The sequence below is a fragment of the Lutra lutra genome, chromosome 8 (assembly GCF_902655055.1).
Source record: "Lutra lutra chromosome 8, mLutLut1.2, whole genome shotgun sequence".
NCBI lineage: Eukaryota > Metazoa > Chordata > Mammalia > Carnivora > Mustelidae > Lutra > Lutra lutra.
The window spans coordinates 141823452-141847221 of NC_062285.1; the positions used below are offsets into that span (position 1 = coordinate 141823452).

Genomic DNA, 23770 nt, shown 5'->3' on the forward strand with positions numbered 1-23770 from the left:
TGGGTTGCTGCTGGCACGCGCAGTGCTTGCTGGGCAGCCGGGCTCTTCGCGGTGGCGCAGGGCAGGGTCAGGCCGGGCTCCGCGGACACTAGCGTTTCAGGTGCTTCCTCTGGGAGTGCCCTGGATCCCCAGGGACTGGGTGAAGGGGAGAAGCATGCGTCCTGGGTGCCAAGACGCAGCTGTCACCGCCGAGAACTTGGACGCTGTCGATGCACCTGACTTGCTCCCGTGTCAGAGGCTGGAAATCAATGTTTACTAATTGCTGTGGATCATGTTGCTAAAGAGCTACGGGCCGCTCGCTCCCTAACCGCGAGGGCACGGTTTGGTTGGGAAGCGTCAGGCGAGCCTTCAGCTGGGACCGGGGGAGCCCCACTCTGGTCGAAGCCGCCACCACGTCTGCAGCCGAGCTCGTGTTCTCAGGGTGGGAGCGGCCCAGAGTCTGGAGTGAAGTCATTGCTGTTGCTTTAACTGCGGGTCTGACACGTGCTTGCAAGGACGTTTGTTGTCTTGTAAAATGATGCATCTTCCTCCTGCATCTGCAGATCCACATCGACATCCCTCGCATGAGTCCAGAAGCGCTGATTCTTCAACCCAAAGTGACAGAGGTGAGAGCCGGCATCTGGGCGTGTCCCTCTGTTGGGGTGGTGGGCTCCCCCGGAGCTAGGGGGGCGGTTGGGGTGCGTGCCTGCTGCGGGCTTGGGGGTAGCCTGTGGGGACATAGTCATGGACAGGAATTGCTGGTTGTTCTTCAAATATTTTGTGTGTAATATTGATGCGTGTAAAGGACATGGGCGTGTGCAGGTAGAGAGCGCTCGTGTTCACCCCCACCGAGGGCCGAGAACCCCACTCAGGTTGGACCCCTCGTGTGGGAGCTTTTGGAGCTGCTCCCGGTTCTCACCCAGCTCTTGAAAGGCCCGTAGGACGTGACCAGCCTCCTGATTCTGTGATTGTGCACGACCTCAGCGTGCGTCCTGTGCTGTTGTGGCCAGTCGGTGTCTAGGAAGCAGCAGGGGCCACCTCCTTCCCGGTAGCCTTGTCCCTCAGCAGCTTGTGTTTCCCTCTGCGTTGTTTTCTCAGGCTCAGCCGATCTGGTGGCCGGTTGTGGAACCGACATTTAAACATCGCACCCTCTCCGCAGCCCTTCTCCTGCTGCTGGACGTTTGGGTGTCAGGGATCTTCTGGGATCAGGGCCTTCCAGCATGTTCTCGCGGGTGCCCACAGGCAGGAGTTTCTCTGGGGCATTGCCGAAGATGCGGACCGGTCGTGTGCTGGGGTGTGGGCCTGTGGAGCCCGCAGGCTGGTGTCAGCGTGCCCCACGGTGGGCTGCGCTGCTTACGGGCTCGCCCGCGGAGTGTGAGGTCTGCGCTCCGCAGCCCCGCGGGGACTGCCCACCTCGTGTCCCTGAGGCGCGCATTCTTGTTGTGGCCTCCCTCTCCGTGTCCCTCGTGCCTCACGGCATAAGCACCTCTTCCCGTATTGATGGGCTTCTCTGTTCCCTCCTCTGTGACATGCTTGATTCTGTCTTCTGCCCATTTTTCTTTTGGGTTGTCGATCTAATTTTTTTTTTTTTAAAGATTTATTTATTTATTTGACAGAGAGAGAAATCACAAGTAGGCAGAAGTAGGCAGAGAGGCAGGCAGAGAGGGAGAAGCAGGCTCCCCGCTGAGCAGAGAGCCCGACACGGGGCTTGATCCCAGGACCCCGGGACCATGACCCAAGCCGAAGGCAGAGGCCTAGCCCACTGAGCCACCCAGGCGCCCCTAATTTTTTTTTTTAAAGATTTTATTAGTTTATTTGACAGAGAGATCACAAGTAGGCAGAGAGGCAGGCAGAGAGAGAGGAGGAAGCAGGCTCCCCGCTGAGCAGAGAGCCCGATGCGGGGCTTGATCCCAGGACCCCGAGATCATGACCTGAGCCGAAGGCAGAGGCTTAACTCACTGAGCCCCCAGGCGCCCCTCTTGATCTAACTTTTTATTGCCTGCTGATCTTTATATGTTATGGTTCTAAATCTTCGTCAGTTTGCGTGTCACACGCATCCTCTTCCATGCTGGGGCCACTTCTCACTTCCTTCTTGGTGGCTGTTGGTGACAGGAAGTTCCTGGTTTCCGTGTGGTCAGACTTCTTCGTGTCTTTATGGTTAGCGGTCCTGTGCTTTTCTTTTTTCTTTTCTTTCTTTTTTTTAAAAGATTTTACTTATTTATTTGACAGAGACACAGCGAGAGAGGGAACACAAGCAGGCGGAGTGGGGGAGGGCCGCGGGGTTCCCGCCCAGTAGGGCGCCTGATGCAGGGCTCAGTCTCAGGACCTTGGGATGATGACCTGAGCCGAAGGCAGATGCTTAATGGCTGAGCCCCCAGGTGTCCCTCATGTGCTTTTCTTAAGAAATCTCCACGTACTTCACGCAGCGCCTTTCGCACGTTCTCACCTGAAAGTTTTAACATTTACTCTCCACACCTGCACGTTCCATGCGTCTGTCATTCCCAGCTGTGCACCACGTGAGGCAGGAATCCAGTGACCTTGCCCATAACGTGACCTGTCAGGCCTGGCCTCACGCATGGCCTCCACCTCGTCTGCCTGCGTTTGCAGTCTCCCGTCTGGCGCTCGTCCTTCTCACGCTCACACGTGTTTCCGTGGGCTCTGTGTTGTCCAGAATTCAAGGCGTTTTCCCTCAACACCACAGCCTCCAGTGAGCTGGGCGGCATGAGGCGCGTCCCTGTGCGCGGGTGGAGCCCGGCCCCGCTTCCCCGCTCCGTCTCCGGCCCGCATGCACCCACCTGAGCCTTGCGGTCACCGGGCCCCAGCTTCCGTGTGCCCGTTGGTGTTTACTGTCTGCTGGTCATGTGGCGGGGGCTGCACGGAGTCTGGGGACCGGGGGGTGGGACGGACCTCTCCGCGAAATACAGTCTGTGTTCTCACCAACCTGTGGATTCTCCACGTTCCGGGCTGTTCCGGCGTTGGTGTAGAATGTGCTCCGTGGAAGGTTTTGTGTGTTTTATTAGAGTCATTCTTAATTATCGTATTTTTTGTTTCTATTATAAACAGTACCTCTTTAAAACGGAATTTTTTTTAACGTTTGAAATATTTGCTTTGCCTCTTGATTTCTCCCGTAAATGTACTTTTAAACTTCCCTATCTGTTGTTGTCTGTTTGTTAAGTTTGTTGAACACGAATCCTGGATTATGAAAGCAAAAGTACTTCCAGATTATAGGACACAAAGAGAGAAAATTAGTCTTCCACAGAAGTAGTAATTTCGAGACAATTCTTTTTGATTGTCTTTTTTAGCAGTTGTACCTACCGTATCTGGAACACGGAGATAACATTCAGTTATCTCTCTTTCACTCATTTTTTTTAATGGAATGTAGAGTCGGCCGCAGACCTTCAGTTGATTTCATTTTTCTATTTTTCCCGACACTCGACACCTTCCTTGTAGAGCAGAGCTCACAGGCTCTGGGTTCCGGGGCTGGAGTGCAGTCCCCGTGGCTGGTGTTGACGTGTCTGCTTGTCTGGGACGTCCCGGGACCCTGGTCCTGTTGCTTTGAGGTGCCTGTCCCCCAGCAGCGGGTCTCTCTGCTGCACATGCTTTCTCGTTTTGTGCTCGCACGTCCCCGGAGCGGCAGAGCCTGCCCGGGCGTGCAGGCAGTGAAGCGATAAGCAACGGGCGTCAGGAAAGCTGTGGTCTTGGGGTGGGCAGTAGGCAAGCCCGGTTCTGGCGTCTGGCGCTGCAGAGGTTCGGCCCAGGGGTTTCTGCTACGGACAGCCCGTGGCCCACCGCACAGAAGGGTGTTTTGTCCCAGGCCCGAGCTCACTGGCGGCGAGGCAGGGGCTCCTCTGGCCTTGGCTTTCCCCTTGCGGCCCCAGCGGCCGCTGCATCACATTTGTCCCGGAGCAGCAGAAGGAGAAGACATGCAGAGAAGGACGTGTCCTTCCCTTTCCAGCTCGTTTGTAGAAGTCGCTCGCAGTTCTTCTCTTATTCCACAGCCAGAACTGAGTCACGGGGCTGACCTTGGCTGTGCGGACCTGGGAAAATGTCACTCAGACCGTAGTTGGTCCACATGCCTCCCTGGAGGCTGGGGCTTCTGACTGCTTGGGACGAGGGGTTGTGGCATGTCCTCCCGTCCGTCCACACGTTCTCTTATTCATTCAGCAGACGGGGCCCAGTTCTGCTCCGGCGCCCCTTCCCGCCGCCCCCCGTCCTCTTCCTCCCGTGGCTTCACTGAGGTCTGGTGGATGGACAATAGAATTCGCCCATTTGAAGTGTGTCGTTCGATCAGTTTTGATACCTGCATGTACGAATGTGACCACCACCTGGATCATGATCTAGAACATTCCCACCACCCGGAGAAGTCCCCTTTGCTGTCCGCCTCCGTCCCCACCGGTGCCCCTGTGAAGTGCTCTGCTGCTTTCTGTCTCTAGAGTTTGGCTTTTTCAGAATTTCCTGCAGGTGGCATCCCACGTATCGCAGCCTTCCGCGAGCAGCTTCTCTTGTCCTGTGGTCCCGCCAAGCCGGACTCCGTGGTCTGCACGTGTTCCCCAGTGTGCTTACAGGTTCGCCAGTCCCCGGTGGCCGCTCGGGCTCTTCCCACGTGTGGGCCATTGCAGGTTTGCTGTCGGCCTTCTGGCGGAGCGCCAGCGAGGGATGCGTCCCCCCGTGCTGAGTGCCTCGCGGGACGGAGGCTGTGTGGGCCCTGTGGGGGGGTCCGCTTCCTGAGAAACTGACACTCATTTCCATGGGGGCCGTCCCAGTCCGCACCCCCGCGGCAGGATAGGAGCGTTCTTGCTCCGTGTCCTTGTCAACACGCGGTGTCGCCAGCCATTTCAGTTTTTGCTGGCGTTCAGCCGGTGTGTGGTGGTACCCTCCGGGGCTCCAGTTTGCAGTTCCCCGATGGCTGAGGACGGGGAGCGTCTTGACATGTGCCGATTTGCCGTGTGTAGGTCTTCTTCCATGACACGTCTATTCCATTTTTGCGCACTAATTGCTTTTCAGACCTCTCCTTGCTTGTTCCCTGGGCGAGCTCAGCCTGGAGGTCCGGATCTCGTGGAGGCTCAGCTAGTTTGGGGGCCTCAGGACGTGCGTCACAGCTGCTAGGAAGGTCTTGAAGTGAGCAGCATGGATGGCAGGGCAGGTGGCCATGGCCCAGCTGCTCCCAGCTGGAGAGCAGGAGCACGGCTGAGGCCAGTAGCCTTGGTCAGGAGGTCACCGCCCCTCCCCCAGGTCCGACAGGTTCCAGGAGGACAGCAGATCGTCTCCCTCTGGTGCCTCAGGCAGCATGTGACACGGAGCCGCTACTCATGGCTACCTGTCAAAGGAACAGCTGACAGGATTCCTCTTTCTCTCACCCATGACCTCGGAGTGTCTGGTTCCCTCTGGGCCTTCAGATCTTTCTGGAAGGTTGTCTTGTCAGAGGTGTGGTCTCTGATGACGCTTCTGTGGGATTGTGTCTGACTTCTTGTTCCTGTTGTGACTCGCTCTGCCTGTTTGTCCCCTCTGGAGGATGGGGCTGGGCCTTGGCTGTGTCTTGGGTGCCCGGAGCATCTCCTGGCATCCTATGGGATTTAGGAAATTTTGTTGAAATTGATACTGTTGTTATCCAACGTTGTTGTTTGAAAGTAAAATTCTTAACTTTTTGGCCCCCTATTTGTTTCGACTTTTTTTTTTAACCTTCTGTCCAGTGTTGAACAAAGTAGATCCGTTACATTGAAAAACACGAATTCTGAGCAGTGGCCCCATGGCTGCGGTGGTGGGAACGGCGAGTTTATTAGAAGGACCATATTCAAACATGGCTGTGGGACCTTCTCTACTGAGAAGTTCATCATCTACCGAGTGCCTTTGCCTCCGCACTTATTACATTATTTGCCCTCTGGTTATCTGCTTCTTAGAGCAGTTTCACAAATTAGGGAAATAAGATGCTTTTTCCAATTAGCCATGCAGAAGTGATGTCTCATTACATTTCACCAGACGCAGAGGATAATGGAACATGCAGGCTTTTAAAGCCACATTATTTATGTGCAGTTTTTAGAATTAGGGTGATGAGTTTTCTGTGGCCCTGAAGGATGGACATTTTCTAGGAGGCACAAAGCGGTGGGGCACGCGGGGGGTTTAGACCGGGCTCCTGCCTGCGGCTGTGCACTTGCGGTGCTCTCGTATGGACACGTGTGGGCCCTGCCACCCTGCCCGCAGCTGGGCTAGTAGTAGCCAGAGGAAGACCGCTTTGGAGGCTCTAGAGTTGGCTTTGGCCACCCATGATCTGGGACCACATCTAAGTGGGTTCCTGGCATTTGCACATGGAGGACTCCTCAGCAGTCCGCCCTGCGTGGCCGACCCCTAGACCTCGGCCCGAACCGGCCAGGTCAGCCCCACCTGTTCCTGCCACGGCTGGCCCGGCAGTGCCCCTGTGTTTCTCACTGCAGCCCAGAGTCTCGGTCCCATTAGACCTCGCTCAGAGGGGCAGCAGCCTGTACGCTGGTGTCTTCCATCCGGGCTGCCTGGCAGCAGGATCTGTTGGGTCGACTGTTCCATCTGTTCCATCCGGATCTGTTGGGTCGACTCAGTGAACCTCTGAGTTCTCTGCCAGGATTCTGGCTGGGACTGGGCACTCGGCTCTGTCTTGTCAGACTGAGGACATGGCCTGGGGTTCCCTTCCTCTTGCGGTCCCTGCGGTGGTGCCTGGCGCGTGGCACGGTGGCTGAGTGATGCCACGCGGACTCACACAGGCCTCCCGTGTGGGTGTTCTGTGGGTCCTTCTACAGGAGAGGTGACAGTCCTGCTGGACAGTCCTGCAGGCGTTAGGCACGCCCCGTGCCCTCCCTGCCCATGGCTCCTTCCTCCCTGTCTCTTCACTTGGGCCCGTAATTGAGCTGTTCCCTCCCCAGGGGTGGGGATGCGTCTGTGAAGCGCCCAGAAGTGCTTGCTTGTTATAGAATTAGTTCGCTAAACTCTTCTGGTGTGTGTTCTGGGAATCCGATCGCTAGATCTTTCCTTTTCTGTCTCTGTTTTTATGGTAGAACATACCAGAGCAGAAGTTCTGTGACATTTATGTTTAGATTCAAAGAGACAAGTAAGCATTGACCTACAGGTGCCACTGTTCGTGGAAGGAAGAGTGAGAGCTGGTGTCTCTGAGGCCCCTGTGTCCCTCCCCACATGTCTCCTGTGTCCCTCCCCACGCGCCTCCTGTGTCCCTCCCCACGGGCCTCCCTGTCTCCCAGCAAGCGACCATTTGCAAGTGGTCGTTCTCTTGTATTTTGGTTAACTAGTCTCTTGATTTTCTGTCTGGCTTTGTCATGTGTTTATATGCACGCATATGTTTTTGCCTTTTTTAGTTTTCATTTTCCGATGGGATTATTCTAAATATATTCGTGGTGGCTCTTTCTGTCATAGCCTTTGGTTTGTTGCCTGGAGCTGGCGTTCGTGTCCCAGCGCTGCGTCGCTCTCCACGGCTTGGTTTGTGTGCGGCTCCCTCCAGTCTCGCGTTGCTCGAGCATTCAGGCCATTCGCATCGGGTGTGTTTTCTCGGCGTCGCTGGGCACATTCCTGTGAGTGGGGTGTGCACGTACAGAGCCCCTTTGGGGCGTGTGTGGGGAGGGGCGCTGGGGCTGGCTCAGGTGCGCACAGGTGACACTGACTGGGGTGCTGGGGAGAGTGGCCGCCACTGTCCCTTGCCTGGACTTGGGATTGTCAGGTTGAGGCGCCTGTGGTGTCCCGTTGGCCTTTTAACTTTGACTTCCTTAAGTGCACGCGAAGTTGGCTATTTTTTCTTAGGTTTCTTGGCCATTTGCGTTTCTTCTCTTGAGAAATGCTTTTGTTCTATGTTTCTCTTGTGCTTGCTAGTTCTGTTGATTTAAAGTGGTTCTCAGTCTGTTCCGGAAGCAGATTCTGTTTTAGATGTGGATGGATACGTGCCTCTCCCTTCCGATCGCGGTTTGTTCCTCACTCTCTTGGTGAGGAGACATTCATGAGTCACTGCGGCTACTTCCGCGATTGTTGCCGTTATGATCACACCTTTTTACAGCTGTTTCTGTTTTCTCAAGATTTATTTATTTGAACGAGGGGAGGAGAGAGAGAAAGAGAGAGAGCGCACACGCGCGTTGGGGAGGAGCAGAGGAAGAGGGAGAGAAACTCAAACTCCGTGCTGAGTGCAGAGCCTGACACAAGGCTCCATCTCACAACCCCAAGGTCACGACGACCTGAGCCTAAACCGGGAGTCGGACACTTAACCAGCTGTGCCACCCCGGCACCCCGGCTTTTGTACCTGAGGACATTCTTTTTAACCTCATGATTTCAAAGAAGTCTGAGTCTTCCAGAGTTTGAAGTTCTGCCCTTTAGATTTAGGGCCACAGTCTGTTTGGAATGGGCTTTGTGTGCGTGGGTTGGGTGGCGGTCTGATTTCTGAGCGTCTCCCCGCGTGGTTAAGCCGCTGCAGCCTCTCCTCCTCGGATCAGCTCGGCCTTAAATCAGGGTTCCACACGTAGCGCGCTCCGTTTGGGCTGTCCCCCGTTCTGCCCGTCTGTCCATTTGTCCCCGTGCTGGCTTCCGTGGTCTTGCTGTCCTGCAGGCTGGGCTGCCCGTGGGTTGTTCTTGGTTCTGGGCTGTTCATGGAAATGTACCATCAGCTCGTCAGTTTCATGACGCTCTCAGAAATCACACTGAATCTGCCCATCAGTTGGAGAGAATTCACGTTTTGTTTTGCATTTCTTTAGTCTTCTGGATCCTTTATTTTTAGCAGTGTTTTCTTTCTTGTCTTCTTGTGATACTCCGGAGAGGCGGCTGACTTCTGTCCTCAAGTCTTCTGTCTGGCCCACATTACCGACCACTTTCATCCGTTCTCAGGTTCATGTGTGGATGTGGTTGAAGATTTAGAGAAGGGGATCCTATTACTCATGAATAACGGCAGTTTCTTTTTTTTCTATTTTTTTTTTAAAGATTTTATTTATTTATTTGACAGAGAGAAATCACAAGTAAGCAGAGAGGCAGGCAGAGAGAGAGGAGGAAGCAGGCTCCCTGCCGAGCAGAGAGCCCGATGTGGGGCTCGAACCCAGGACCTGGGATCATGACCTGAGCCAAAGGCAGCGGCCTAACCCACTGAGCCACCCAGGCGCCCCTTTTTTTTCTATTTTGATACATGCTTTGTTTCGTATACATGCTGGCTAAGTTTTGTTTTGTATACGTGTTTTGATACATGCTGGCTAAGACTCCTACCACAGCACTGAATACAGTCATTCCCGGCGTCATTCCTGACCGTAACGGGAGGCCTGTGCCCACGGTGCTGACGGTGCCCACGGGATGGTCACTCTAAGCCTTACGAACGCTTTGTTGTGTGAGGGGCGGGGCCTTGCTCGTGGTGTTGAGTTTTATCCGGCCTTTCCCCCATCATCTGGTAGGAGAATTCATTTTTGCCTCCTTATTCTCTTAACATGGTGGATTTATTTGTAGACTTCCTGGTATCGAGGGCGTGCGTGTTCCAGAAGTAAACCTGCGTGGCTGGGGGTGGGCTGTTCCAGGGCCTGGCAGGAGCAGGTCAGTGGCGGTCTCACAGGCCGTACCGCCAGAAGGGAAGTCTGGTCACTCCTGAATTTGAAAACTGCTTCTTTCTTTCTTTCTTTTTTTTTTTTTTTTTAAAAGATTTTATTTATTTATTTGTTAGAGAGAGAGGAGAGCGAGCGAGCACAGGCAGACAGAATGGCAGGCAGAGGCAGAGGGAGAAGCAGGCTCCCTGCCAAGCAAGGAGCCGGATGTGGGACTCGATCCCAGGACGCTGGGATCATGACCTGAGCCGAAGGCAGCGGCTTAACCAACTGAGCCACCCAGGCGCCCCGAAAACTGCTTCTTTCTGACTGGCCCTGATTCTTCAGGACGCTCTGGCACACAGCCGTGTCTGTTGTGTCGAATATTTGGTCTGGTAATAGTGACACTGTGATGTTTTGTTTGAAAGTGCTTTGAGTGTAGTGAGACATCTGTGCCTTTGCTAACCTCATCAAACTCCTGTCGTGAGCACAGAATGTGGGGCGTAAATTGTCACGTTTGAAGGAGGTGAGTGTCAAGGAATTCATACACCACACATGGCCTCATTGCCTGCTTTAAGAGAGCTCTACATCATTAATTAGCGTCGTGACACATCGTCAGCGGCCGTCTCTGTATGCCTAGCGTATATTTTATGTGGTAGGGGGCTGCCTTGTAACCCACGTTTTGTCACGGGCTCTCACTTGGTGTCATTCATCGGTGGGTAGAATTCATGTGGGGCCGGTGTTCCTTGGATCGTGTCGCACACGCTTGCGCCGTGATGACTTCGTTCTGGGCCACGTTGCTCCTGGGTTTCCAGGAATGTGAGTCCCCAGTCCCCTCAGCAGGACAGTGATGTTGTTGCTCCTCGCACAGAGATGGTCTCCGTGTGCTTTGTGTGCTGTGAAGTCATGTGGCTCATGCATACGCTAGAAGGTTTTCAGATTTCTGAAGTCAGGTTTTGTACGTCCTCATGAGCACAGCGACGTTTTTGGGTTCAGTATATTTCGTTTTCTTAGACTGCAGAGTGGCGGGGCTCCCAGAGTGCCCCACGGGGCTGGCCAGGCTGGGTCCTGCCTTGGCGGGTCCGTGGAGAGCACAGCATGTTTGTAGAACGAAGACGGGGCCCTCTTGAACCCCTCCCGGGAGGCTTCTGCGCAAGAATGGCTTCTGAGTTTTTTAGGAGAAACCGTTCTTGGTGCTTGGGTGCCTGAAGTTCGGCAAGTGAGTAAACTGGGAATGACTGCCGGGTTTGCATTTTCTCAGCCCTGGTGGTAACGGTAGCAAGTCTTTTATTGCTGTTGCCCAGTGTAAGTCCATTTGTAGAAAAGATACTTTGGGAAGAGTTGAAAGTTTGAGCTACTTTTAATGAATTCTGACTCTTTAGCAAAGACAAGCACATCAGGGATGTTAACAGAACTTTAATAGCAAGTAAGATCCAGTGTGTATCGTTGTTGGAGCCCTTCCCGGTCATTCTGTGTTTCACTGAGCGCCCCGTCCTCCCGGGCACCCTGCTTACTGTCCTTTGGCAGATGATGCCGCTGCTCAGACGGATAGCACAGCACTGAACCTTGAGCTGGTGCGCCGTGACAGAGCTCCCTCCCGTCTCCACACCGGCTCCCGTGGTCCCCCTCACGAGCAGCCGTCGTGTTTCCACCTGTCCTGCCGCGGCGACCTGACCCCTGAGACACCCGAGTCTCCGCCAGATGGCGTGGTGGGGGCTGTGACCCCCCCCCCCCCCCCCCGAGGAAGTGCGAGTGCACACTCAGGCCTGGGCATGGTCTGTGTCCTCAGCACTGGGCTGTCGAAGGGTGGCCACGGACAGGAGTGCAGGAAGCAGAAGGGGTCCTGTCTTGTCATCCATCTAGTCCGTGTGTGTGTGTGTGTGTGTGTTTGTGTGTGTGGTGCCAGCCTTGTTCTGGCTATGTGTAGAGCTGGAGGACACATCTCCGATCAGGGTGCTTTGTGGGGACACTTGAATTTGGAGGATAACACTGAATTGCTGAGGTTGCCCCGTGTCCCAGTTCTGGGAGCCTCAGTTTCCCGACCTGGTCCTCTAGCAGCCTTGTAGGAAGAATGTCCTGACTCCCCGGCTGGGCTGTCCTGCCTCCCCCATGGCCCTGCCTTGCGCCCTGCTGGCAGGCTGCACAGGCCTGGGGGCCCTGGTGGTGCCTGTGGTGCCGGCCACAGTGTAGATGCTGGAGGGTGGCTTCCAGCCCTAAGCTGAGCTGCCTTGGCCACGTGGTAGCAGTGCTGTCCTGTCGCCTCCCTGTGCTGACCCCAGGGCAGGGGCTGGACTGGTGCTAGACCAGGGCCCCACGCCCCCTCGGGTTGCTGCTGGCTCGCTCCGCCTGATTCCTGGCTTGGCTCCTCTGGCTTTTGGCCCTTGACTTCGGTGACCTGCTGGCTCCCGCTTTGCCTTGGCGGGACTTCTCGCTAGCTCTGGCCTCTGTCACTCTGGGGAATTGGGCCTGGTCAGTGAAAGGCCTGGCTGTGGCCAGAGTAACCTGTTTTCCTGGCACCTTCCTTAGTAGGGCACGGGAGCATGGTCAAGAGCTTCTCGTCCTCGGGGTTGCACCAGCGACCGGTTGCACTTGGCGACTGTCCTTCTGAAGAGTCCGCTGACTTCGTTTGTAGTTGAGACTATGTTGAAGTGAGGCCCTGAGGATGGAGCAGCCAGCAGGAGCGAATGCCAGTGCCCAGTTTGCCCCCAGGCCCATGGCCGGCTGTGAACTCAAGGGAACTGGTGCTTGTACCCCTTAAAGGGTCATGTTGTTGACTTTGAAAACTCCTGCTCGGAAATGGTGATAGGAAAGCCCTTCTGGTGCTTTCTCTTGCCAGCCTGAGCGCAGGAGCTCGGAGGGGGCTTGGCGTGTGCTGTGAACGGGAGCGGCGGGTATCGGGCGCAGGTGAGAAGCCCCCCAGCGCGCATCCCCCCGGGTTGGGAACAGCAGCCCCTTGCCTTACCACTTGCTATCAGTGATGTCTCGTCTCTGGGGAGCTCATTATGATGACAGGCAAATGGAAAAATATTTTCGGGGTAACCCTCAGAGGTCCCGTCCTGATGTGCTCACGGTCATGCTTGCTGTCCTGGTCCGTGGGGCGGGGGCGGGATCTAAGGTGGGGCACGCTGTCACTTGGGTCTTCACAGACCTTGTTGGGGACGGGGCCGAGGGTCTGTGAGACGGGAGCTGGCAGAGGGAGGCCGTGAGTACCCTGGGACCCCACGGGACAATCTGGGTGGTTCGGGGAGGGAGTTCTGAGTGATGCTGAGCGACTGGGACTCTGACCTGTGTTCGTTGTCGTGACCTCAGACATAGGCAAAGCAAAGTCGGATGACGTGATTTAAGACAAAAGATCCAGGATATAATCGCAGTCAGTGAAGAGAAATAAACAAAGAGAAAGTAGCCCTCAGCCAGCAACAGCGCGCATCATTTCTGATGTGGGCCTTGTCCTGCCCATCAGCTCTGCAGCCTGGCCTGTGGTCGCTCCTGGAGCAGCCCCGAGTGGACGGGTCAGTCAGGCTGCTGCTAGATTTAGGTTTGGGACAGGTGTCCCGCAGCAGCCCCATCTCCTGGGGCCACGGGGCTCCTGTCCTGCTCCAGCCCCTGCAGCCAGCCCCCCTGGAAGGCAGCAGGGCCAGGAGCTGGCAGGGGGCCTGGTTGCGGCCGGAGCTGGAGCACGAGGGACCCGTGGGGCCCTCAGGAGGGGCTGCTGGGATTCTGGCTGCCTGCACGTCCTGCCGGCCCCCTCTGCCGAGGTCCCTTCGCCCGGCTGCCCTCCGCGGGACACCATCCTCAGCTGGCCGCTCAGGACTTTGTTCCCTCCACGTTCCGGGCTTATGAGCTCCCAGGGTCACCAGGCATTTTCCCTACATGGAAATCCTTTTGACGTTATTGCGGTGCATGGGGGTTCTTTCCTCGGGGGTCTGGGCTGCACTGTCCCCGCGTGCGGGGGCGGCTTCCGCCCGCCCTGCGGAGAGAGCGCCGCTGCGGTGCGCGCTGTGGGCGGTGTCTGGCCGAGCCACAGGCCTAATCGGGCGCGTAGGACTGGGGGTGCCCGCCGGGCCAGTGGTGCGGGCCTGGGGCCTACAGGTGCTCTGGGCGGAGGTGGGGCCACCCATGGCTTCCTGGTGTGTCCCCGGTGTGGCAGGACAGTCTGACAGAATGAAGAGAGGCTGAAGGACATTTAGGCCAGTTACTTACCTTCTCTTCCCCCTTCCTGCCAAAGAAACATCCTGGTTTTTTTCTTGTTTTTGAAATTAATGGCTATTGTTAGAGGGAAATAGTACGTGGGGAGACGAGTGGCGTGGGCGCAGCTCCGTGGGACAGCAGGAGCCGAGTGCACACTCGGAGCACGTGTCAGGGCCCAGCGCACATGAGCCCACTGTGGCCCGCGCAGGCGACTCCGTCGTCGTGGACGCTGGTGAGCAGCCAGCGCGGCGGACGTCACTGGACGCTGCTGTCAAGCATCCAGCCGGGTCCGGAGGCAGCCTGCAGGCGGCGCGGTCCCCGAGGAGGAAACGCGGCTGCTTCTCCTCCGGGTGAGGGGCTGGTGCCGACGGGTGGCCATGGGCACGTTGCCTTGTGCTCGCCTGGCGCCCACTCCCCGTGCCTGGACCTGGACTTGGGACAGGAGCGTCTTCCGACGACGAACATGAGCTCCCCGCGCTCGGGGCTGAGTCTTCCCGAGCCCCGTGTTGTCCCCTGGCCTCCCGGCCGCGTCCCCCTCTGCTCTCCGTCCCTCCCGCTTCAGCTCCGGCCTTCACAGCTCGCTGGTCACCTCCTCGTCGGGGCTCCCTGGGCCATGGGCTGCCCCCACCGCTCCCTGGAGTGGAGCGGAGTCTCCGTGGGCCCCAGCTCGCTTCACCTCTTCCCAAGGGGGGACCTGACATCCCCGCGGCTTGGCCTCCGAGGAGCTGGGCCCGGAGCACCATTGAAGGAGAAACAGAAGGGCGACGCGGGTCCACACCCCGGTGTGGTCTGAGATCTCTGTGCAGCGGGAGGGTCTGGGGCCCACCGGTGGCGCGGACCTCGGAGAGCAGAGGCGAGTGGGGGCTCAGAGAGGAGGGTGCAGGTCCCAGATCCTCATTAATGCCTTGCTTCAGCTGGAGAGAGTTCCAGGGTTTTCCTTGGTGCCGGCTCCGTGCCAGGACCGAGGGCACGGGGTGGACAGGATGCAGGATGACCCTTCCTTGGGCTCACGGGCGAGTGGCTGAGCTACAGGCCCGGAAGGGGCTGCTGTCCCGGCTGGGGCGGTCCAGGAGGTTGGCTCTCAGGAGGCGGCATTGGAGCTATGACCTGATGCTGGAGATCTGGGGCGCTGGGGGTGTGGGAGTGGGGTGCTGCTGACGGAAGGAGCCAGCGTAGACGCCTTGGGGTGGGGACAGAAGCGGCTGGTTTGGTGCAGGAGGACCCAGTGGAGGTGAAGAGGTGGGGAAGGGAGTGGCAGGTCCAGCCCCTTGGAGTCATGGCCAGGAGTTTGCTTTTACCCTCCGGGTCTCGGGCAGCCACCGGCGTCGCGCGGTGTGACCTGCCGTGTGTTACCAGCTCCTCTGCTGCTCTGGGGGGCGTGGGGTGCAGGGTGTGAGCAGGGAGACCAGCCAGGAAGCTGTCCCAGAGAACCAGACACGAGACGATGGCCACTAGCTGGTGGTGGTGGAGCCGAGAGAAGGGGCGGGGGTGCCTGTTGTGGGGGCGCTGTGGTGCTGAGGACATGACTGCCTCGAGGCTGGACCCCGGGGGGAGACGACCCACAGGCATGTGTCTCTCTGTCTCTTTTTTTTCTTTCCTAAAGATTTTATTTATTTGTTTGACAGAGACGGCGAGAGCAGGAACACGAGCAGGGGGAGTGGGAGAGGGAGAGGGAGAAGCAGGCCTCCCGCTGAGCAGGGAGCCCCATGTGGGGCTCGATACCACGACCATCTCTTTAGGGGCAGAGCCTGATTTGCATCCGTCGTCACAAACCTCCGCGGCTGGCCGTGCTCTTCTGATGCTTTAGCCCGCCTGTCCTGTTAGAAGCCATTTTTGGGGCACCTGGGGTGGGGGGTCAGTCGGTCAAGCATCTGCCTTCAGGTCAGGTCATGATCCCGGGGTCCTGGGATCGAGCCCCGCATCGGGCTCCCTGCTCAGCGGGGAGCCTGCTTCTCCCTCTGCCTCTGCCGCCTGCTCCCCTCCTTGTGCACCGCGCTCGCTCTCTCTGATAAGTAAATAAAATTTTTAAAAAATGCCATTTTTGTTTATGCTTGAACCCCTTGTCCCTTTATTTACATGTTACTGGGATTAAAGCCTTAAAAGTATAATTTTCAGATTTTCAAGAGCGATCAAGTAGAGTTAAATTTAAATAATTTGAACTACCTGACGGATAGCTCCTTAATTAAAGGGAAATCTGAACTCTGAACGTTCTCCCAAGGTCCCGTAGACGCAAGGCACTCTGCGGCTGTGAGCGTGCGGGCCAGCCTGTGCTTCTGGAAGCCCTGCGCAGGGGCCCTGATGCAGGCCCAGTAGGTCATCACTGGGTTGCTGGCCCCTTTACACACAGCTTTGCAAGCACATGCGCAGTCTCTTTGGGACCGAAAAGGCTCGGCTGCCCCTCCTGCCGCCTTGCTCAGTCCTGTTTGCCAGATGTGTTTGCCCCCAGTGCTTCCGTCAGTTTCCCCAGGTAGTGTCCCACGGAGCCTGGTCCATCTCAGGACGAGAACGCTCTGTCAAGAAAGCTTTGGGACTGTGTCAGGAGCCCTGGCCAGCAGGTCTCCCCTGCTGCTGTCTCAGAGCTGCTGTGGCCTCTGGGCCCAGGAGTCGCTCCACTTGTCTGCATGGGCACTGGCCGCACTGAGAAGACCCACGTCCCTTCCGCATTCCTGCCGCATGGGGCCGGCTTGGTCAGCTCGCCAGCTTTCTGTGCCGGAGCACCAAGGGAAAACCTGCGTTTCTGCTTGTGGTGGGGTTGGGGTGTGTGTGTGTGTGTGTGTGTGTGTGTGTGTGTGTGTGAGAGAGAGAGAGAGAGAGAGAGAACGCGATAGCCAAGTGCTCTGAAAGTCTGGGGCATAGTTAAAGGGTGGGAGGGCTCCACGGCTGATACGCCGTGAGTTTGCAAAGCAGGAAAGGAAACTTCTGGGCCCTGAGCTCCAACTTTTCCTCCAGCGCACATACACACACACGCACGCACACACACAGACCACACACCAGCCCCCACACACACATACCACACATCTGTGTGTACACACACCTCATGCCTGCGCGCACACAGACACGCACACACCACACACCTGCCCGCACACCTCCCACGCATCTGTGTACATGCACGTGTGCACACCGGGCCCTGCTGGGTCTCGCGCAGGCGAACCGGTTAGATGCAGCTAGCTCCCCAGAGTTCATCCCCGTTACTGTTTCCTTCTTACTGCATATCTGTTACTTTTTGGCGTTCCGTCCTTTTTTGATTTACACATGAAAACAACTCTTGTGGACTACAGCAGACCAGTGGTGGCATTCTGTAATCCTTACGAGAGCCCCGTTTAGTCGGACACCAGCACGGACTCCCAGCTCCGCTGTTCCCAGTAAATTGCTTACCCCACCGTGCTGGAGTTTCTTCATCTGTGTGAATCACTGTTTCTGTGTAATGACATCGCTGCAAACCTAACACTCAAACAACACACACTTACCGTGTTCGTTGTCTTGCAGTTTCTGCGGGTCAGGCTTCTGGGCGTGTCTCAGCTCATGATCTCCCCAAGTGGCAGTCGGGCGTGGTCTGGGCTGCAGACTCACCCGAGGCTTGACTGGGGAAGGATCCACGTGCAGACCCACGTGGTTGCTGGCAGGACTCGGTGGCCGGTAGGCTGTGGAGGTGGGGCCTGGGTTCCCCGCTGCCTCTCGGCGGCCCTTAGGTCCTCGGCACATGGCCCTTTCCGTGTGCAGCTCACGGGGTGGTAGCCTGTGTCCTGGAAGCCAGCAGGGAGAGCGTCTCCTGGCAGGACGGGTGTCGTCTTATGTGACATAGTCGTGCACATCCTGTGTTCCCTGTGCGAAGCAGGTTGTAGTGTGTGTCACACTCTGGGAAGGGACCACAGGAGTGTGTACACCAGAAGGTGGGAGGTGGGGCACAGAGCCATCTCGGGGCTTGTCTGCCGCATCATCTGATGATGGGGTAGTAATCGTACTGGTCTCAACATCTAGAGGAGGACGAGCCAAGGAGCCAACACATCTAGAGGAGGTGGTGAGGCCAACAGCATCTCATCAATGTCAGCAGCTGTTGTGTGATCATGCGAACGCTGTCGTTACTGGGGTTAGGTTGCTTACTGAAGCCCACGTTTGCACCGTGGAATCCAGGGCTGTCCCCAATGACTCCCTCCTGCCGTCAAGTCACCCCTCCATCTCTCCTTTGCCCTCAGGGGCTTCCAGAACGCAGTGTGTATCACTGTGGAGCCCTTCCATCTACCTGTTTGTGGGGCTGACGCTTCTGCTTTGTTCCCAGCCCTCCTCAGGCCTGGTTGTCATGTGGTGACCGCAGATGTCCTTGCTGCCCGCGTCGGGTCCCCGACCTGCAGGGCGCTGCCAATGGTGCCCTCTTGCAGCATGAGGGTGTCTGTTGTGGTGCCCTGCTCCCCTTCCAGCCTGGGAGCTGCTTTCAGAGCAGACTGACCCCGTCTCTGGGTGCCTTGCTGCCCTGTCTTGAGGGGAGCCCTGTGTAGGGGACATGGGCCATGTGAGCAGTGGCCCAAGGCGTGGCCCGATCCCATCCCTGGGTGCTCCTGGGGCCATCTGAGCATCGCCCTGTGCCAGGGAAGCAGGCTGTGCTGGGACCGGAAGGAGCCAGACTCTTTACAAGAGAGGCTTGGGCCACAGCAGGTGGATCCCCGTCTCTTGGCCGATTGAGTCCCTGCAGGTCTCAGGTGGGGGGCCTGCCCCGGGAGTGGACGGTGGGAATGCTTCTCCACTATCAGGCTCTCCTGCTCTTGGCCACGTGGTGACTGAGCATGCCTGCAAGTGAGTCCCCCACCTTGCTGGCTGTCTTTGCTAGAACTTTCTAGTGTGGGATAGAAGTCTGCCAGGAGCTGTACACATGCTTCAGGCTGTCCTTAGTGAGATGCTCCGCTGACTTCCGTGGCTCTGCACTGCCCTGTGTGCTGAGCTGTCACGAGTCGGTCCTGCCTGGCGCTGTTCCTGCTCGGCCTCCAGCAGCCTTGTCCTGCCTGCTCTCTGCCGCCGGTGTGGTCTCGGCGCTGACCGTGCCCTCGCTTCCCTGGCCGGCCTCCACCCTGTGCACGGCGAGGAAAGGCCACGTGCAGTTAGGACACTGTTTTGGGCCTTGCTCGTGTCCAGGTGCCCGGGCAAGGCCATGACTGCTGCGTGACTGCCCAGGGGCTGGGGTGGGGGTGACTGGGGTCTCTGAGAGGGGTCCTCTCCCTCATGGACCCTGCATCCCTGTCTGACCACTGGGCCACTGCCCTGGCCGGTCATCAGAATGAGGGCACTTGACGTGGTGGCGCGGTGCCAGCCCTGTGGCGTCTGCACAAGAGAAATGGCAGATGGGCCACATGTTGAGTGGTTTTGGTTTTTTGCTCATTTGAATGTTCTTGCTGGTTGTCGCTAGAACGCGGTTGTGAAAGGAGACACGTGCATGGACGTATGTGCGTGAACGCCTGACTCATTCAGCAGGGGTGTAGCAGCTGCCCCGCTGGGACAGGCTCTGTGCCGAGGTGCCCCGGCCTATGTGGTGGTTACTGGTACTTGTTGGGAGCAGCGGCAGGTGGGGTACCGGCGGGCACAGGCTGAGGGCCTGGATTCTAGGGCTGGTGCTGTCCCCCATTGACTGTGGACCCTGCCTTAAGAGACTTCCCCATCTAGACCCTGGGGCCCCCGCTGCAGAGCTGGGTGGGTGCGGATTTGGGGCTGCACGCCACAAGCTCGGCGAGATTTGGGAGGGAGGGCAGTGCAGGGAGGGGCTGACCTGCTCGGAGACACTGTCGCACAGTCAGCCCTGCAGGCTGGACTTGTTTGGAAATGAGGCAATTCACGCTCTGTTTGGGCATCTGCTCCTTGAGCCTTCTTAGCCTGAGGCCCAGGTCAGCAGGGAGGGTCTCGTAAGGAGAGAGCAGCCTGAGGCATTGCTGTGTCGTGGCCTGGGTGACTGAGCGGCTGGTGGGAATGGCTGCAGTAGGTCACCTGGTTGGCGATGACTGTGCAGTGACTAAAACATCTATTAAAACACCAGACCAACCAAGCGCATGGGTACAGAGAGCAGACTGGTGGCTGATAGAGGTGGGGGTGGCTGTGGGTGAAGTGGCGGGGGGGTCAACGGAAAGGAGGTCAGAGGATGTAGTGTGTGGTGTGCCAGCGTGTCTCAAAGTTGCTAAGAGATCTTAAAAGTCCTCATCGTGAGAAAAGAAATTTATAGCTGTATGGTGACAGGTGTTAATTAGACTTACATATATTACTGAAGATCATTTTTGTAGTATATTCCAGCATCGAGTTACTATTCAAATATTATACACCCTCAACTAATGGAATGTTAATGTTGGTTCTGCCTCATTGAAAACAATCTGTTTCCCGTACAAGGGACATTCAGAGCATCTTTTCCTGTATCACCCCCCCCGCCCTACACCGTTCCCTGACCCCAGCCCCCTCCCCCCACCATGCTGCCTGCCTTCTCTCCATTCACCCATCCGTCTGTGCGTGCGCCTGCCCGTGCACCTGCCCACGCGCCTCCCGGGCCCTCTGCTCTCCCGTCCCTCCACGTGGAGGGAGTACGCACCCAGAGGTCAGTGCCGAGGCCAGTGCTGCTTGACCGCCTGACCAAGTCCCGGGCAGCCGTGTGCAGTCTCTGCCCGCAGGGCCCAGGGGAGCCCAGTGTGGCTTCTCTGGGGGCCAGCTCGTGTGGCAGGGCTGAGCCCGGGGCTCAGGGAGACACTGCAGCTGCTTCTAAGTCAGTAAGAAGTTCAGATAATGGGAATTTTATGAAAAAATTAAGTAACAATTAATACTTGTTTACAGTTTTACTTTGAATAGTGGAGACAGTGAAAAATGTTGGTTGTGTGAATGTATTTTGAGGGAAAGAATGCATACGTGTTAAAGTTTCTGACGTGTTTACTCTCGCTTCACCACCTGTTCAATTTTCTTGCAGATTTTTGAAAGGATATTGTTTATATGGGCGATACGTCACCCTGCCAGTGGATATGTTCAGGGGATTAATGACCTTGTCACTCCTTTCTTTGTAGTCTTCATGTGCGAACACATAGGTAAGACCATATCATGATGTTTTTTTTCTCGCAGACTTTGAATGTGAACTTTGGTGGCCTTGCTGCGTTACTATGCACCAATGTTGAAAGGTGCCATTGAGTTAAATGTTGTAATGACAACTAAAAATAGAGAAAAATGGTTTTCTCATTGATGCCAGCTTTAAAAAATGTCTGTAAATTCACGTGTTGAACTGCCAAAGAGGACATGAAGATGTGGTTTCTCTTCTGACTGTCTTCTTTGTGATAACACACGAGCGGTGTGGTTTTGCTGTGACGACCAGCAGATCGCTGGAGTCCTGGGGGTGGGTTTGGGTGGATCGGGTCAAGGTGATGGAGCGTTAGTCGAAAGTTCTGCTGACAAGCTAAAACCCGAGCCCTCTCTGACTGCCTTCTGCAGCTCGCTGTCTCCTTCCCACCTCGGATATATGAGCAGCAGTTCATCTTATGGGAATGTTAATTGCAAGCAACATAATTGGTTTAACGGAGACTTCGGTTGGGCCGCGCGGTCTCTCTCTGAGGGCTGTGTATTTCTTCCCATTTAGTTACAGCAGTCAACCGTAATAGCACCGTACCTGTTATGAACACATGTTAAGTTTTAGAAAAATTCTGAAAATATAAGGGTGGGACCTGCTTTTTAATTTATTTGTGGATAAAAAGTAAATAACCAAAGGAGGGATTGCTGTTTGCGTGTAGCATTTTTATTAAAACCCGATTTTAATTTGTCTTACGTGAACCTTCCCGACTTGACATTTGTTTGTTTTTATGAGATTGTGTCTCCAGCTGCTTCCGCTTCCCATCCTGGGTGCCGTCCGGGGGAGGAGGTTTGGCCGGGACTGATGACCCTCCGAGGACGAGAACATGCCCATTCAGTGCGTTTTGTCGCAACCCTTCACGCTGTTTGCGCTGCTGATTTCAGAGGAGGTCTTCCATTGCTAATCAACTGACGAGGACCAACGTGTCCCCCCCAGTCAGCTCTTATGTGCGGGGCAGGGGGAGGGGTGGGCGCTCTCGCCTTTCTGCTGCTTCCTCCCACGCTTGACAGATAATGAAAATGTTCTTAATGATCCTAGAACAGTAGGACCTGTCAGTAGACTTCAGGGTTGTTAATTGAAAGAAGAAGTTCAGCTGAGATGTGATTAGAGAATTGATATTCCATGTTAAATAGACCATTTAATTAATGTGGTAAGTAAGTTTGTCTTAAGTACTTTACCACCAGCTCATGTCGGAAGACCTGAGCCATCCTTACTGCATTGGCCTGAGTCGTCGGCGAGGTGGGGTGAAGGGGCTGGGCCGTGGGGTCGTTGTCCAGAAGAGAGGAGGACCAGAGGGGGTGGGATCTGTGCTCTCTCCCTGCCTCCCTGTGGTCCCCCACACATGTGTGCACACGCACATGTACCGGGACACGTCTGCTCACATTCACACATGCACCAGGACACACGTGTGCATTGAGTGGGTGTGCCGGGGTTGTGGGGACATTTGTACGAAACACACTGTTTATTTCTGGCAATTGGCGGTGTCATGAAGTGGACATACTTGCTTTTCGTCCTTCAGAGACCGCTGGTGGCGTACGCTCTTCCAGCTCTTGCCGTCCGGGCTCGGGCGTGTGCTCGCGTTGGTGCCAGTCCACCCTCCTTCATCTTGGGAAGCCTCAGGTCTATGGAAGTGGTCTGGAGCCCCGCCCGCCTGCCCCCGGGCAGAAGCGTGATCGTCCATGCTGACCTTTGGGGGCGTGCGCTGGGGTGCCGGTCTTGGGCAGGGTGCCAGGGCGTGGAGACCACGTCGGCTCAGGTCCCCCCGTGTGGAGCCCCCGGAGGCCAGCGAGCAAGTCTGGGTCCTGCCCCCTCGAGCTCGTGCTTACAGCAGGAAGACAGACTTGAAACCGGTCATGAAGAACGTGAACGGAAACAGACATTCGTGTTACCTGGAGGTGTGTGGGGAGCGGGACAGTGAGCCCGGGCGAGGGTTTGGAGGAGCCTTTCTGGGGCCGGCTGCCCGCTGTGGTTAGGATGGGGCGCCGGCGCAGGGAGCGGTGGGGTGCAGCTGCGGGGTTGCAGGAAGTGCTGTGACGCCGGGCGCAGTGACGAGGGAGGACGGTCCCCATGGGGTGAGACCCTGCGGGCACTCGGCCGCGTCTGCTGGGCGCGGGGAAGCCTGGGTGCGTGTCCAGCCGTGTGGGCCGCGGCTGCGGAGACGGGAGGCGCCGCGCGGAGGCTCAGAGGCGCGGGCAGGCGTGTCGGCAGCCGCGGGCCGAGCGTGTTCTGGTTTGCTGGGTTTGTAAGCGGGTAAACGCCAGATGCTTGGCCTCCCGAAGGTCTGGAGGATGCAGTTTCTTCGTCCCCCACCCGGTAGTTACTGTTACTGCCTGACAAATCGTTCCCCCGAGATAGAGTTGACCCACGTACAAGTCACCCGCCGCGAGGGAGACGTTCAGTGGCAGTCGGGGTGTTCTCACGGTGGCCGTTGCCCAAATTTCAGGAGCTTCTCACCATCCTGAAAAGCACTCCTGCCCCACAGTGGCCCGCGGCCTTCCCCGTCCGCCTGCCCTGCACAACCACACCTAGGCTCCGTCTCCTGGGCTGCCTCTTGGACATCTCTTGGAAATGGCATCAAATGGCGGGGGGTCTTCGGAGACCGGCTGCTCTTGTTGGCACGTTAAAGGTCTGTACTGGCAGCAGGTGCCGGCACCGCAGTCCCTGTGGCCGGGCGGCCTCTCGCTGCATGGCTACGGCACACTGTGCCCCTCCTCAGAGCCCTAAGTGGACGTTTGGTTCTCTCTGCTCTGGTTATCACGAGCGCTGCTGCTGTGAGCCCCTGCGTGCTGGTGTAGACGCCCGTGTTTTTGTCCCTCTGGGCATCTGTGTACCCAGCAGTCAGATGTCAGCCACGGCTCTACTGATGTTCCTGCCAGCGGCCCGGGAGGGTCCCCGTGGGTCCACAGCCTTGCCCACAGCACGTGCTACAGCTTTGTATTTCTCAAAGGTGGTGGGAGTTACAGGAGTCCCTCCTGACTTGTGAGTCCTGTGACTCACTTCCGCCTTGCCACCC

At 56.8% G+C, this 23770-nt stretch overlaps 1 protein-coding gene across 3 annotated transcripts in view; it reads left to right on the forward strand.

Moving 5' to 3' along the window:
- Positions 1-23770, forward strand: part of TBC1D22A (TBC1 domain family member 22A) — a 298901-nt gene that overhangs the window by 97801 nt on the left and 177330 nt on the right. For 2 of the 3 annotated variants that reach the window (XM_047740627.1, XM_047740626.1), the window contains exons 7-8: positions 543-605; positions 20611-20725. In XM_047740627.1, the coding sequence (XP_047596583.1) occupies positions 543-605; positions 20611-20725 (178 nt within the window). The remainder of the gene's footprint in view (positions 1-542; positions 606-20610; positions 20726-23770) is intronic. The other variant, XM_047740628.1, reaches the window with a different exon arrangement.